Here is a 17,607-nt window from a genome sequence, read left to right on the forward strand (position 1 = left end):
ACCCAGCACAGGACCACAAAAGGCAAACGGGGAGGCATTGACAAGAATTGTTCCATGACCAGAAGCTGAACAAAAAACGTATCTGTGGCGGTAAATCACAGGGTTTGGAGGTCTAAGAAACACAAAATTCCTATTTCCATCAGTGAAACAATCTGGTAACCTTTGAAAAACAATGCACCACACTTTATTAAAAATAGAATCTAGGCTGGGACAAGTTCCAACAAGAAGACTGTAATGCTGGCTCTTCAAAGCACTTCTGAAAGCAATTCTGTGACTGCCAAGGGGTACTGCAAAAACACAAAACAAACAACAACAACAACTTGGGAAGGATGAATCATAAATGCATGAGAGGAGTTTAGAAAAGGCATTTCTTTTTAAAGCAATTTTAAAAACAATTTACGAGAAAAACATGTTAGAATTTTTTCCTTGGAGGCAAGGGGAAAAGAAAAAAAAAAAGACAGATCGTTGCCCCGAGGGAGAATACAATCGGAACAATGACACTGCAAGGTCTATAGAAAACGAGAACCTTACCATAATATGGAGAGCCCAAACCAAACCAAGAGACTAGGAAGGGTCCTTGGCAATCAGCTAGACCATTTCACAGACGGAAAAAACCAAGGCTCAGAGAAGTAAACGTACTTGCCCAAGATCACCCAAGGTAGCCCATTTTTCTGCCCACTTATCCTAAGACAGTCAGCCTCCCTTTCAAGTTGGCACAAAGTAGAGAAGGGATGTAAGAAAGGTCAGAAAGAACATGGAAGGATTTCTAACACACAGAGACGATGTCATTAATTTATAATTAATTAATTAATTATGAATTAAAATATACGTCAGGAGAGGTGAATATTGTTGCTAAAACTACATTTTTTTAGGTCTATGTTCCAAAACCTATTTTACTTATCAAGTATGTTTTCAAAGTACAAAAGTATATAAAGGACTAGTTTTCAAAAGGACTGGCATTCTGACTTCTGACGACAAAAGGTCATCCGCTTTACAGAGACAGTGAAGCAAAAATGAACTGATGCATCCCAAGACCTCAGGACGAGTCAGGAGCCACTTGCCACTTGCCAGAATTCAAGAATGGTGACAAGGAATTATGGACACTAGTTCCCCAGACGTAATTAATAATAATAATAATAAACATATAAATAGCACTTGGTGTATTCAGTCACTGCTCTAAGACTTGATGTGTACTTTACTCATGTTCATCCTCAGAATAACCCTGTGAGGGGGATGCCATTATTGTCCCCATTTTAAACATAAGAAAATTGAGACACAGAAAGGGCAAGTAACTTTATCCAAGTTCACACAGCTAATAAGGAGTGGAATTGGGTCTGAACTCACACCCTCTGCCTCCAGAGTGTGTGCTCCCAACCACTACACCACACTGATTCTCGTGGAACAAGAGGCCCCTGGAAACCACAGAATTGCAGGAATTGAAGAACTGAAGAAATCAAAGGGGTCACAATGGTACAGGCGAACCCCTACCTCTGAGGCACCCCTCAAAATACTCTAGAATGAGAAACATACATGTCCTTTTCTGTAAAATTTCCACAGAATACTGCAGCCTGTTTAAAGGTAACGTAAAATTGAGGTTGGATGGAAGTCAGGCGAAACAAAAGATATTGTCAAGGGGAAAAGTGATTTTTTTCCAAAGTGGTTTCAAGAACTGTGACTCTTTGTCTAGCCAAACAGAAAAAGGAAATAACATGAAGTTTAAAAAAACAGAAAGAGAAATCAGCATCCTAAAGTAGAAATGACTTCTAAGGAGTAAACCACTGGACACCTAATAATGGAATAAGGTGCAATCTTACTGCCCTGACTTCTAAATATTTTGATACTGACGATAATCTAATAAAACTATGGAACAGAGAGAAAAATAACCTACCAGAAGTAATCAGAACAAAATGTCTTAGTATGTTAATATAGCTTATTAACTATTTATCCTAAGTCTTTACTTCAGTCTTAGGATTATTGGGGGAGAGGAGAATTGGCATGAATTATATATCAGGAAAAAAATACCATTATTTTTTTATCCAAAGAAAGCTGCAAATTATCTGTGGTGCCTCTAAAAGACAGAAATGCAGATCACAATTCTTTTTTTTTTTATTAGTTTCAGGTGTACAAAACAACACAGTGATTAGACATTTATATACCTCACAAAGTGATAGCCCCAATAAGTCTACCATCTGACACTATACACAGTTATTAAAATATTATTGACTATATTCCCTATGGTGTACGATATACCCCCGTGACTATTTTTTAAATTATAGTTGACATTCAATATTATTTTATATTAGTTTCAGGTGTACAGCATAGTGGTTAGGCATTTATATAATTTATGGAGTGATTCTGATGATAAGTCTAGTGCCCATCTGACATTATAGTTTTTAAAATATTGACTATATTCCCCATACTGTACTTTACATCCCCATGACTATTTTGTAACTACTAATTTGTACTTCCAATTTGTACTTCCTAATTCCGTCATCTTTCTCACCCATCCCCCCATCCCCTCCCACCGAGCAATCATCAGTTTGTTCTTTGTATCTATGAGTCTATTTCTGTTTTGTCCGTCCGTTTATTCTGTTCTTTAGATTCCATATAAGTGAGATCATATGGTATTTGTCTTTCTCAGTCTGACTTATTTCGCTTAGCCTAATACCCTCTAGGCCCATCTGTGTTGTTGCAAACGGTAAGATTTCATTTTTTATGGCAGAGTAATATTCCAATTATATCTACATACCACTTTTTTTAAAAAAATAAATTTTATTGGGGAATATTGGGGAACAGTGTGTTTCTCCAGGGCCCATCAGCTCCAAATCGTTGTCCTTCAATCTAGTTGTAGAGGGCGCAGCTCACTGGTCCATGTGGGAACCGAACCAGCAACCCCGTTGTTCAGAGCTCGCGCTCCAACCAACTGAGCCATCCGGCCGCCCCGGTGTACCACAATTTCTTTATCCAATCTTCTATTGATGGGCATTTCCGTTGTTTCCACATGTTGGCTATTGTGACTCGTGCTGCAGTGAACACAGGGGTGCATATATCTTTTCAATGAATGTTTTGGATTTCTTTGGATAACTATCCAGTAGTGGAATTGCTGGGCCATAAAATTAAAATTCTGAGCCTTTTGGCTCAGAACTAGTATGGCCAGTTCTCTGGCCCCTCACAGCAGGCTCCCTCTGCCCCCTTCTTCTCTGGCTTGTTCCTCCTCACCATTTGGCTTCAATGTCACTTCCAATGTCACTTCCCAAAGCTGTCTTCCCTGACCCTTCCCTCTCACAGAATCCTACCGGGAGCTTCAGAGCACTTATCACAATTTGCAATAACATAATTCTTCGTAATTTAACATCTATCTTCCACTGGACCACAGGTTGGCAAATGACCATGGGCCAAATCTGGCCCACCAACTGTTTCTGTAAATATTGACTGGAACACAGCCACGATCGTTCACTTACTTACTCTAGCTACTTTCACAACACAATAGCAGAAGAGAGTAGTTGCAACAAAGACATTCTGGTCCACAAAGCCTACACTATTTACCATCTAGCCATTTACCGAAAAGCTTGCCAATCCCTGCACTAGACCATAAGCTCTATGAGGACAGGGATTCCCTCCGATTGGCTTGCCAGGACCTAGCAGCAGAGCCTCTGGCAGATAAAAGGCACTTAAAAATGTTGCTGATTGAATAAACTAGGGATACGGGGGAAGGATAAGTAGTATGTGCCACTCGTTCAAGAGAACGTCACATCCATATACTCATTTAATCTTGTCCACTAACCCAAGGCCAACTACACTTAGTATCCACATTCTACGCATGAAGAAATGGAGGGAACGTGCCCATGCTCACTCAGTCCTTAAAACCAGAGCCGGGACTGAAATCAAGGCCATTCTGTTCCAAAATCTGCGCTCCTGACCACAAGTCAGGGAGGATGATCTTTTCATTCATAGTTTTAATAATTCCTTAGCTGCAGATGTAGGGACTGGGCCGAGAGCCAGGACTGTTTCTGAGCATGTCCTCATGGGCTGCTGGCTGGCACACGTTCCCTAACCACCACGCACGCCATACTCAGAGTGGCTACAGGTGCCCATCCTGCTTAGATAGCAGACAAGTCACCCAGTCCCACTGACCAACACTGAGCAAAACGCTTCCTTCAGTTAAGTTACCAATAGGGCGAACTCACTATTCCCCATCTCAGAGGTGAGAGTTAAGTAAGGTCAAGTAAGTTGCCAAGGTGAAATGTTAGTATGAAGCAGAGGTCAGTTGAGAGCCACAATCTTGATAGCATTACAGTACAACCCAAGTCCTGCCTTACGGTGCCCATCGGCCCCCCCCGTTTCTCTCCAGGCTTTCACCAGGAGCCAGTCATCCACAAGAAGGCAGTTAAAGGGCATTTTCGTTCTGCACCATGATAGCGTGCCATTTCCATGCCTTGTATGCTATTGGGTAGGGAGAAATAACTCTAAAAAGACCGCAACACAACTTCACTTAATAATCGTGACATAGAAGCAAAAACATCTGCAACTGAAGAAAGATGACCGTGGGATACTAAGTGATCCCAAGTCATCAAAGGAAGGGACAGTAAAGAGCAGCTAGACTCTGGTTTATAAAACAACTCTCCACGTGCCTAGAGACAGCATAACAAAGTCCTAATGCAAAGATAAAATTTCAACTCAAAAGCAGAAGAAAAAATACTGGGCCTGTGTCTGTCTTTCAGCGGAAGGTGGAGGAGGAGGAAATATTCACCACCGGTCACAGAACTAAGTGAGCTAGAGGCAAGAACCTCATTGCCAATCCAATGCTCTACAAAGCCACCATGGTGCCTCCTGGATTATGGGTCTTTTAAGCTCCTATTTTATCCAGAAGTACCCTTCCCATCGCTCCCTGGAAAAGCAGCATGGGTGGCATGGGATCATGGCAAAGCCCCAGGTCAAAGAGACCAACTCTGCAAATCTGACCAAGAGGTTCATTTCCAGCATTTCCCCCTCTCTCTAGTTTAAACTCCACGTCTTCATCACTGAAAACCCAGGATACCCAGGCCCCTGCCTCACTGCGTGGGAGACCTGCCTGACTGTGTGTGTGGCTTCTCTGTGCTTGGGAACCAAGCGCTCTGCATCAGTATTCCACCATCAGAGATCTCTTACTCTAATGGAACAAAAACATCCTGTAATGCACTGATTGTGAAATATCAAATATAAAATTCTGTGCTCTCTGCACCCATCCCCAAACGGCATGGCAATGAGAGAAAAGAGATAGAGCAAGTTCTTTACAGCAGCAATATTACTCAAAGTGCTAACACTCCGCTATGAGCGAAGTTCATAAACGGAAAACATGTATAATGAATAAGTAGAGTAATTTTGTATCTGTCAAGTTTAGTAATAAAAAATTGGGGTTTGTGTTTTATGTATGTTTGGGGGTTTTATTTCACTTTGCTAATAATGCTCTTTTATTGTATTTTACAAAAATATCAGTCTACAACAGATTGAAAATAAAAATAAAACAGGTCTTTCCCTACAGACTTTGAAAATAATTGCCAACAGCAAAGCAGTTAAGTGAAATAGAGCTTGTTTTGTTAAACATGTGAGTAGCTGCTCAAATTCACTCCTGGTAAGAGAAATGCGGACTAAAAATACACTAAGACACCATTTCTCTCCCCTGACTGGCAAAGATCAAAAGGTTTTTGGATCGCACACTGTTTTGGCAAGGCTATAGGCAACAAGAGCTGCACATACGACTGGTGGAGGGCAATTTCACAAAACCCATCAAAATTAAAATGCAAATCCATTTCTAGGAAGTCAGTTGACAGATATACTCCCACATATGCAAAATTATGTACAAAGTTGTTCCCTGCAGGCTTGTTTGTAAAAACCAAAGACTGGAAAACTATCATTGTAGCCATAAAAAAAGAATAAGGAAGCTCTTCCCAAACTCCAAGATACAAAAAGCATGGGGCAGATCAGGACACATGAATAGATGCTATAAGTACTACCTGTGTTTTTTAAAAACTAGGAGAGAAATAGAAACATATTTGCTTGTATATGTATAAGACACCTCTGAATGGAAGCAGGAGACACAGCCAATATTGATTGATACCAAAGATAAGAATTGAGTGGTAGGTAGATTTTCAACATATATTCTTGTGTACAATTTGAAAATTTCTACCATGTGAACTCATATTACCTTTTCAAAAATTTTATTTAAAAATTTAAACAAATAATAAAGAAAAGAAACTGAGCTTAGCCACTTTGTGTATTTCTCAGTTTGAAACACCTGTGTATAGCGAATAAAACAAAAGGGTATGTTATATGCTTACTGAATGACTAAAAAGCTTTTCTACATGATGTGCCCTTATGATCAGGAAGAGAAAAACACTGTATCCTGACTGAGGATTACAAAAGCTTTGGCACACACCATCAGCGTTGCGTCTTCCAAGACAGCTGTCGGAAATCACAGCTTCTTCCTCCTTTTGTGTGCTCCATGCACTGCTCTTCCTTGGTCTTGTCACTCCCTGGAAGCCACAGCTAGATTACAATGTGCTTGCTCCTCTCCTCCTCAGCACTGCTCACCAGCAGAAATGGTTCTTCACATCTTATGGACCCAGAGAAGCCTAAGCCACTTGCCCAATGTCCCGAAAGCTACAAAGTGTCAGGGTCAGGATTGGAACTCAGGACCCCAGGTCCCTAGTTCAGGGCTCTTTCCACTACATCATTTGGACTCCTTTGCTGGTGGGACAAAGAGGAGCTCTGGGAGAAAACAGTAATAAAATGACCAGGCACTGGGTTGAGCACTAGACATAAATGTTTCCATTTAAGGCCGACAACACGTAAGTTCTCTCATCACGCACATGTTATGGATGAGAAGCAGAGTCCCCGAGAAGGTACATAATGGTGAGCCCTCACACCCAACAACAGCAGCTCGGAAACTCCAACCAGATCTCATCCACATGCCAACCTGCCTCCCAGGAAGCTCACCAGCCCATAATCCACAAGCCAGTGTAACAGTTGTCCTCTGATACCCAGTTACTTGAACCACCATAAAGAACCTCTTATCTGAGAACAATGTCTCCTGAACTCTGGACCATGCATCTGGAGGGAGGTGAGATAATCTTAGGTGGCACGAGTATGAATGTTTTTAACTTGATCAAGTATGGGTTTGATATGTATTAGAAAAACATAAGTAGCTCATCAAACCCATTATTTCCGATGTCTCCGCACAGAATGAAGCCAAATTATTAGAAAGTGAACAGAGTTAAGGAAAAGTACTCAATAAATAAGTTCAGGTGGTTCACAGATATAATGAAAACCAGGAAGAACAACAAACTGGCATTTGGGAATTGCTGGTCTAAGGAACTGGATCCATTCGATGGCTTTTCTCTAGAGGAAGAGATGCTTGGCGATAATGGGTGCGCCACCACCACCACCTCAGCATACAGTACGCGCTAGTTCTGAATGACACTTTTGTTTTGCTTTGTATTTTTATCTGCCCTCCTCTCTCCACACCACACTGCCTCTCTCAGATGGATGAGGCAGGACCCCAGTTACCAAAGCACCCTGAATGAAAACTTGCATTTAAACGGCAGTGTCTTGTGGTGGCTTCACCCTGGGTTGACCACAGGCCTAGTTTGCCCTGAATAGCTCCCATCACACCTATAGCTGATCGATGAATACCAAGTAACTATTTTGAGTACCCCTCCCCCTCACTTTCAGAAGCGTCTGACTTAGGGAATACATCAGAGGGCCTCCCTACTATCCTATCACCTGCTCCCGTGCAGAGCTGACTGGGAGAGAGCTATGGGCCCCTCTCTAGCCCTGTTCCTCCCCATACTACAGAAACGGTGAGAAGGGACCCCCCCACCTTCCCAGCACCCACAGTCAGAACCACACCATCTAGTGAATTTTGCCTCTACTCTCGCACAACCTCCTTTCCCTCACCCCACTCCTCCCAGAATATCCACTAAATGTAGATGGCAGGTCGAAATGAAAGCAGAATTCTATTAGATCCCGCAATACCAATGAGGCCATCACCGCTCACAAAATGCTTCAGTAGGCAGGATCTTCTTTGATTCTCCCAAAAAAGCTGGGAGGAAGTTCATCACCTGCCTTTCTGTGTTGTAAAGAGATGAGGAAACAGGCTCTGAGATTTATCAAGCTCTGACATTCCAAATCTTGAACTCCTCCACTCTAGAGCTGTATGGAAGAAAGATGTTTTCTTTTTTTTCTGCCCCTAGGGTTGTGCTGCTCGAAGTGTCCTCCCCAAACCAGGCGCATCTGGTCACCAGAGAGATCGCGAGGAATGCACAATCTCGGCCCCATTCCAGACTGACGAAATCAGAATCTGCATTTTAATAAGATCCCCAGGTAATTCCTGTGGACAATAAAATTTGAGGAGCACTGCTTTACTACAAGGCAATTCTTCCACTCTACCATGCTACACCTCTTCATGCATTTACCCAGTAATTATCTATTGAGCATCTGCCACACGGAGGCCAGGCACTGTGCTGAATGCTGGGAGATCATCAGTGAATAAGATCACCACAGCTCCGCCCTCGCGAAGTTGCCAGTCTAACAGTGAGTTCTCAACCTTGGATGCTCGTCAGAATAAGCTCTGGCAATTGAAAAAAAAAAAAAAAATTGCAGGTGCCTAAAACCCACCGCAGACCTATGTATGGTCAGAACCTGAGACTGGGGCCCTGGAAGCTTCCTATCAAAAAAAAGCTCCAAATTCAAAAATATGGCGATGGAAAGAGAACTGACTCTGGGTGGTGAATACACAATGTGATATATACATGATGTACTACAGAATTGTACACCTGAAACCTATGTAACTTCACTAACAATTGTCACCCCAATAAACTTTAATTGAAAAAAATAAAATAAAAAGCTCCAACCGATGTAACCACTTTGGGGAACAATTTGACAATACCTAATAAAGCCGCAGATGGGCAAATCCTAAGAGCAGCATTTCCACTTTCAGAACTATATCCTGGAGAAATGAAGGCACGCATATATGCAGAGAAGACAGAAACAGGAACATTCACTGCAGCACTGTTTCCAGAGAGAGTGTTTTTTGGCAACTATCCAATTGTCCCTAAATAAGGAAATGAATAAGCAAACCATAGTTAAGTGAAAGAATACTGTTACAGAGCAGTTAGAATGAATGCACTTGGGTACATTACATATATTAAATTATATTCTTTTTTTCCTTATTTTTTTGGGTATTAATGTTTTGTGATTTGTTTTTAAATTTCTTTTAAAAACTTCTTAGGTGACGTGATACATAGCCAGGGTTGGGAATCCCTGTTCTAGGAGCATAAAGTAATAAAAACCTGGCTATTTAATATCAACAAATACATCTACAGAATGGCAATGATCCATATAGCTCTTGAAGTTAAATTACCACCTTAAAATTTTTACAAAGATTTTAAAAAACTTTCACAGGGCAGATAATTTCTATAAGCAATATTTTTTTAGGAGGCCAAGCTTATTACCAAAGGAAATCAATATTTCTAAAAGCGTAGTTGTCAGCTCACCGGTAACAGAATAAGGAGGGAGTGGGGAGAAGGAAGGATGACTTATTTAAACTGCAGATTCCACGGCCCCACCTCAGGTCCACCTAATCAAAACCTCTGGGGGTAGAACCCCCGAGTCTGAAATTTTAGTAACAGAGTGCACATGTGGGCACAATTCTTTGGTACAGCAAAGAACCACAAAGCACAACATATTTTTAGAGCTATTGTTAATCATATTTTTAAAACCATACATGTCTGTATTCAATAAGATGACATTCATCGTACTCTGAAAATAAAGTGTGGGGAATGTTTTCTAAATATTTGAGATAGGTAATTTCACAAGCACCTTCAAGCAGATCCTGATAAAAGCTGGTTTCCTGCCCCGTGTACCTAACCTGAAGGACAAAGAAATGTATTCTACGAAGAATATCATTTCACATTGTCCTTCTGAAAGAACTTCAATAAGCAACTGGGTAAACAGGAAAACTCCCCAAGTCCAGCCTTGCTGCTGTTCTCACTGGACAAGGCCCCGAACACGATCTGCACCGAAGCCAATTTCAATTCAATTGAAAAATGTGAATTATGAAAAACGTGATTTGAACTGAGAGGCCTGGCCAGCACAGTAATATGTCCCGAATTTACTCTCAATACTCAAGATATCTTCTCGTCTATAGTCTTTTCTCTACAAGGATTCACTTGTTGCACCGTGTTATCATTCCCTCAACTTGTCTCTTCCAATCCAGTCCTACCTTTCTTGACTTTGTGTGTGTGTGTGTGTTTTGTTTCCCTGATTTCCCCCTTTATTGTCCTTTTCCCTATTTCCACACAAAACCAAACTGCAATCCTAATGTATAAACTCAGGAAAACTGCTCCAAAGACTCCTGGATTAAAAACAACCCAGCACAATAAACATAAAAAGATGTTCAGCTTCACTAGTAAACAGGAAAGTGCAAATTTTAAACCAGGAAGATACCATTTCACACCCATCAAACTAGCAAAATGTCAGGTCTAACAACGTCGGTGTCTGCAAGGCTGTGGAGCAACTGGAACTCCCAAACGCTGCTGGCTGGCTTGCAAATTGGCACAAGTGCTTTGGAGAGCAATCTGGCAACATATTAGAGTCAATGATGCCCATGTCCTTTGACCCAGAAATTTCCCTTTTAGGTATACACCACAGAGAAACGTTAAACATGACAGGGAGACAAGTTCAAAACTGTGCATCGCTCTAAAATGGCACACACAGAAAACGAAACCCAAGTGCTTATCAACAATAAAATGAATGAATATATTCTAGCAATTCTGTGCTGGCATGTTATACAGCAGCAGTTAAAACAACTTGGAATTACATGTACCTTAATGGATAAATCTCAAAATCGTAACTTAAACAAAAGCAAACTGAGGAGTTAATTTGTAATATATTTCTTCACAGGGTGGTGGATGCACTCTATTATTCTCCATATTTTTCTGTATGCCTGAAATTTACCATCACCCAGAAAGAGAGTCCCAAGTCGAAGCTACTTTAAAGCATTTGACAGTTCTGAAAGTGACATCAGAACTTGATGGGTAGGAGGAAGGTGGAAAGTGAAGCTTTAGGAACCAGTAGGGTTACCAATACACAAACACTCTTTAAAGCTATCCATAAGCAAATAATTACTCTCAGAATTATTGTAAAATTCCATGCGGAGGACTTATGACATCCCCCAAATTCTACGCAGTGATCCCAGAACAGAAACATTGCAAAATGCCTTGCGTGCTGGGGGTGGTTCCTGATACAGAATTTATTAGCCTCGAGAAAGTTTTTCGGGTTCATTTTTGGGTGGCCTTTTCTCTGAAAAGATCAGCAAGGCCTTTCAAACCCTTAGACTAGCATTTGGTTTCACCACAACTGAAGGTTTATTGTAAGAAGTTGCATTAAAATATTTAGGCCAGAAGAGTTCACTAGTCTTTTACAATTCTTCAAGTCAATTTGCTTTGGACTGGCTCCATGGGTAGGTTAGAGATAAAAAGCACCAACAGACACCTTTCTGATGATAACCACAGAATTAAACATCATAAATCCTCAACCCATTCAAACTAACTAGACAGACCAAGCTGGGGGTTAAAAAAGAGACACGAACAAGAGAATTTTCTCTTAATTGCTAAAAGAATCAAAACTGAAAATGACTTTCAATTACAACACAAACATACCAAAGTTCCACATTAGTAAAAAATAAATAGGTTTTATTATATCGGTGAACTGGAACAAATAAAGGTGATATCCAGCAAATGGTATGACAAGCTTGAATTCTAACTAAATATTGCCATTCAACTTTGTTTTCCCTTAGGGTTCCAAGAAAAAACAGAAAAATTTGTAAACCTCATTGTCAGAACCTGACCAAGACACAAATCCTACGTATTAGGCTGAGAGGCTAGAAGAACAGAATTTTTCTTTAAACATTAATCCACCCCACCTGGCAAGTTCTAAAAACTGACAACTATCTGAGTAGACCCTCCCACGACTGTAACACCTTCCAACTGATACATTAAACTAAAGGTACAGTCTCAAATTATCTCTGAGAATGGGAAGCATGAGTAACAGGAAGAGAGGAAGAGGCAAGTTCTCTCTTCTCCCAAATTATGCGACTCACACACTTTTTAATGTTTTTAAAATTTTTTTCTAATGATTCTCAAATATTTGCCTCATGTCAGTGACTGACTTACCAAAATAAACTCTATAAAAATCCTCTTTTTGTTTTTCACTAATTTTACTTTCCCTTCTTATCAAGGTGACTTCCTTGCCGCGTATTTAAAAGAATTCAATCTGGCACTCATGATGGTGCCCAATAATACCCTGGGATTGTTCACTGGATGCTAACCTACTATCTGGTCGTTTGACACTGTTTTAAACAAAGTAGTTAGGTACTCACGTGGTCACTAAACAATTAAAAGATGTAGATTTTTTTATAAAGACTCCTTTTTTTTTATAAAGACTCCAAGAAATCCTACTTACTGAAAAGCTTTTGAAAACAACAAAACAATATGTCAGTTTTACAAGTTGAGGAAAACCAAGATCCCAAGAAATATAATTTGTCCAAAGTCAGCTTTAGACTCGGGCTTCACTGGAGAGACACCCAATGGTACAGATTCCAGTTCTCAGTTACACTGACTATAATCATGTCCTCATATAAAATACAAACTATGGTCAAAAAATATATTAAAGAAATGTCCTTCTGTGTTCATCAGTCTTTCCACTGTGTCGTCTCTGAGATTTTGTTCAACCCTTATCTGTGCAGATACCACACTACAGTAAAAATTTCATCTTTACCAATGTCATGCCCACAAGAAACTGCTGAGTTCCACGCAGATAGGGACTCACCTCCTTTATTTACTTAGCACCTGTCCATAGGATGTGCCAACACGGACACAGCAGGTCCTCAACAAATGGCCATTTACGGGGACAAAAATGTAATCTATCTGACACACAGCATTTCCTATATGGTACATCTTGTAACACTATTAACAAGCTAAATTAAGATTAGATGATTTAGACCAATTTGCATTAGTCCAAGTGACATTTCTAGGGAGCACAGTTGGTTTCTCCTAACAAATGCTTCCTCTTTAGAAAATTCCTCAAACTCTTCAAACAGAAAACTTGCCAAAAAAATGAAAACACAAAAACCTTCAATTTGTAAGGTCATAAAAATACGCAGGAAGCTAAATCCATTGGTCTGGAAAAAATCAGAGGATTATCAACAAGGGACATTTTCTCATGCTTGGTAGCAGCTAGTGCATTTTAAAAATTACAACACACCAGCCAAACAAGCTTTACTATCTGTGAACCAGACATGCTGTGTAGCTAAGCTGACAAGCCCTAAGCAAGTTGATCAAGAATCACTATGGCAGGAATTCACATGGAAGTAAAATTAAAACAAATGGGAGCTAGCATTCAAGTTCCCATGCACAATAAAACTTCAGTGGGGAAGGTGACAAGTGAAGACATGTGAATATTTCCAAGTCCCTATATCTAAAATTGGCACAAGAAGTATGAGGGGAAGAGAAGGTGTTTCTCAATCACATGAAGGATTTGCTATGGAAGTTTTGTTTCTGCTCTGCTGGGTCCTCTCTTGTCTGGTGGACGAAACAAATCCATTTTTCAATGCTAGATCTTGGTTTGCTCAAGTGTTACCTAGAAAGATGATATCGTTTAACACCGTTTCTGGACACATACATCAGCCTGTTTAAAATATGCCAAATGACCTGCTTTAAAAAAATGCAATCACCACTTGCTCTTATAACAACTACTCAAACCAGCTGGGACCAAATGGAGTTAAGAGTGGGAAGGATCAATAAGAGCCCCAGAAAGAAGCTAAACAGTGAGAAGGAACCCACAGACCACCTACCTGAAAACAATTCATCATCGAGTGAAGACTCTAAAGACAGGTCCAATGAAAATTTACATCTGATCAGGTGAAAAGACAGCAGTCTCATCCCCAAGCCTTCCTGTGTGGGAAGTGAGACTGGGAGGGGCGAGGGTGACCTGAGCAGCCTTTCATAAGGGGCGGGATTATGGATTCCCATCCCAGGCTTTGTATACAGTCACTCGGCTTGGTTTGCATAAATGACCATGTGGGTTGTTTATATTAGTGGCTGCTGTCATCAAGTCCAAGAAGGCATACTCCCCATTGTCCTTTGAACAACTGAAGGTGACATAATGATGTTGGAAACAGCTAACACTCAATAAGTACTTGTAACTCATTTAATACAACAGTCCTAGGAGGTAGGAACCATCATCACCCTGTCTTTATAGATAAGACAAAGAACAACTTGTTCAAGGACAAAGAGCTAGTATGTGTTAAAACCAGGACTTGAACCCAGAAAGTCTAACTTGAGAGCCCAAATCTTCATCACTTGCTCAAGACACAATGTCCAAACCAGAAGATAAAACATCTTACTTTTGAATTATTTATTGGTTCCTCACCACACCTAGGTGATGAGCCTAAATTTGGTACCTATTTAAAGATTCTACGAGGTATCAACTTTCCAGACAATACTAGCGCACTCCTCTCACGTCCTCCCTGCCACTTGTCTCCGTGGCTGAGTTTTACTGGGAATAGGTTGCGACATTCTGTCCAGATGTGCCAAAAAGCCCCAGTTGCACCGAGGGTAGGTAGGTAGATAGATAGATAGATAGAGAGAGAGAGAAATAAATAAATTTTTAAAAGCTGGAGGCTGGCTTCCTCTTGGGACGCGCTACTCACTCTCAAGTTTCCAGCCTGCTTCAGTAGAGAGAGGTGTCACCACACACTAGCTTAGGACGGGAACACCACCCAGGGCTGGGACTGCACCTCACTGCCCTGTAAGCCTGAGGCCACTCCAGCAGGCATGAAAGAAGAGTGTTAGAGCTGCTCTGGTTTCACAGGCCCCTCAGGAGCTAGTCTAGCATAGAGGGAAACCTAGAAGGCATCACCTTTCCACTGCACCAGGCAACATTATCTCCACAGGAAGACGGAGCAGGAGACCCAACTGCGTAGAGAAGGACGGGAAAGAGAGGAAATGGATATGCTCCAGGATCCACCCACCACATCTAACTGGTCCTGTGCCAATACCTTGGCAGCTATCACTCTGGGAAGCCCCAGCATTTGTTCTGCTGGCCATGGCAGTGACCACAGCCAACAGTGCTGAAAACTGAAGCCAGCACCAGTGGGTCTCAATTCCACTCCTGAGCGAACACATGGCTCCTTAATGCTTCTCTGCCATGTGTTAATCTTACAACAAAATGTGGGACAGAAGATTTAAAAAGCTCTGTGATGGGGGAAGGGCAGCCAGATCACCTTACCTCCAGGCTTCCTAATCAAGCCTCCTCAGATTCCCTTTAGGGGCCTGTATTATTAGCTACTAGGGAGGTTTTCCCCAAACTAGCATTAAAAGAACACGTGTTCCAGCTGGAGATAAGGGAGCTTTGCTGGGACGAGGGGACCCTGGAGAAGGAAGGCAAAGCAGACACTCTTTCAGCCTGCACAGGAGGGCAATGTCTTACTCCAGGAGGCAAGCTGTGCACCCCAAGGCTCTGACAAGTGGGGGTGCCAGCAGGGTGCACCCTGGGGACTCAAGGGCTGGAAGCTGTTCCTGCAGAAACTGAAAAGCAAGGGAAAGCTGTAAGAGAACCCCAAGTTAAAGTCACCACCCCGCCCTGGAACCAGTCCCCATCAGAGCCCAGTGATATTCCCTTGCTGTGTCTACACCCACCAGCCTACACAGAGCCTACAGCGCATCAGGCCGGATCACCCCGGAGACCTCCTCCACTCCCACAGCCTGTCCCACCACTCTCAGGGCCTTCAAATGTCACTGCCATATAACCTTGTCCCTCTTTCACTGGTGGGGAAACTGAGGCATCTAAGACCTATTACCGTGCTTTCTCAAACCAGGTGAAATTCACTTCCCTAAGCACAATTTTGCACTTTTTTTATAGCTTTATTACATTTCAAATTTCTCCAGATACAGCGATTGCCTTTGGAAAGTGCATTTTAAATACAGTTTAAGGAGTGAACTCAAAATGTGAAGAGGGCGGTCAGAGAGACCCGCAGGGCTTCATCTACCGCAAGGACAGGATGGGTACCCCCCACCCCCCGGCTTATCCCGCAAGCCCTTCCACCGGGACGTCCGGGTTCGGCCTCCCCCTAAGGCGCTTCCACCGCAACCCGAGGGCGGAGGCACCCGGCGCGGCCGGGTACCAGCGGGCGGGTTCCCAGGTCCCAGTGCAGAGAGCGGGGCAGGGGGGCTCGGGGCCCCTCCCCCGGGGGCTCTAGGGGCTGCGGCCGGCGCGCCCAGCCCGGGGCGGGGAACTTCGAGCGACGCGGCGCAGACCCTGCCGCCCCTCGCCCCCACCCCCACCCCGGCGCCAGGCGAGTGTGCGGCTCGGGTTTCCCTTTCTTTGCCTCGCCGCGCCTCGGGCGCGACCCCCGAGGCGGCAACGGCGGCGGCGGCCACTCACCATATTACAGATGGAGGCGATGTTTCGGACAGTCATTAGTCTAAAGGTTGCAGCGATCCCGCACCGCCATCTTTATAAGGTGAAAACAGGACTGTCCATGGTGGAGCGCCCGCAGGGAGGCCGGGCGGCGGCGGGGAGGCGGCGGGGAGGCGGCCTGGGGTCCGGCTTTCAGTTTGGCTGGGAGAGGGAGGCTGGGAGGGAGGAGGCGGAGGCGGGGAGGGCGGGGAAGGCGGGGAGGGCGGGCGGGAGAGCGGAGGGCGGGGAGTGGCGGAGTGGGGGAGCCTGGGCCGCGGCCGCGGGCGCGAGGAGGAGGGGCCGCCTGAGCGCGCCGCGTGCGGCCCGCGCCCCGCGCTGCCTCCGTGCGCCCGGCCTCCCGCCGGCCCGGCACCTGGCCCCGGGCCTCTACGCCCTCTTCCAGCCGCCCGCGCCCCGGGCCACCGGGCTCGGCCTTTTTCTTTTCCTTTTTATATTCTGCTTCACTATCTTTGGACTGAAATGCCGGCCCAGGCCCTCGCCTGCGCGGCTGCGGCAACCTCACCGCGCGGGTCCCCGGGGCAGACCCAGATGCCGCGGCGGCAGCGGCGGCGGCGGCCTCCTCCGGGCCCGTGGCGCCGGCGGGAACCAGGGACAGCGCTGGGCGTTGGGCACCGCCTGGCGGAAGGGGCCGCGCCTCGGGCCGACAGCAGGCTGGGGAGGCGGGAGCCCGGGCCCAAGGCACGGACGCCGCGGAGAGGGCCGGTGCCACACGGGGTAGTTTTCTGGCTTCACTTTTTCTTTCCTGCCTCCGGTCTCGCAGCAGCCCCAGGTCTTTATATTTTGGCGGGTGGAGAAAGCAAAGGGTAGGGGTGACTAAGGCCAACTTTTAGTTTCTCCCTGGGGTTACAGCCAGATGGCACCGGCGAGGACCAGAATGGGGTCAGAACAGGCGAGTGTGAGAAAGCCCTTGCCAGCCGTGGGCCGGCTGCCTGGTAAAGGGCGCCGCGAGGGGAGAAGAATCTGGGTCTTGGGCGGAGGCCAGAGCGACGCGCTCAGGCAGTTTGTGACATTAACAGGTACAAAGGACAAGTCCGGGTTCTGGGCAAGGAGTAGGGACTGTCCGAGGAGCGATTTGAATCCGGAAAGAAC

The 17,607-nt window shown here is 44.0% G+C and overlaps 1 protein-coding gene across 1 annotated transcript in view; it reads right to left on the minus strand.

Moving 5' to 3' along the window:
- USP46 (ubiquitin specific peptidase 46) overlaps window positions 1–16,689 on the minus strand; it is a 59,848-nt gene extending 43,159 nt beyond the window's left edge. Inside the window, exon 1 of the mRNA XM_033106315.1 lies at window positions 16,483–16,689. Within this exon, the coding sequence (XP_032962206.1) occupies window positions 16,483–16,518 (36 nt within the window). The 5' untranslated portion in view covers window positions 16,519–16,689. The remainder of the gene's footprint in view (window positions 1–16,482) is intronic.
- Window positions 16,690–17,607: the final 918 nt, after the last annotated feature.

This window comes from Rhinolophus ferrumequinum, chromosome 5, assembly GCF_004115265.2.
Source record: "Rhinolophus ferrumequinum isolate MPI-CBG mRhiFer1 chromosome 5, mRhiFer1_v1.p, whole genome shotgun sequence".
Classification (NCBI taxonomy): Eukaryota; Metazoa; Chordata; class Mammalia; order Chiroptera; family Rhinolophidae; genus Rhinolophus; species Rhinolophus ferrumequinum.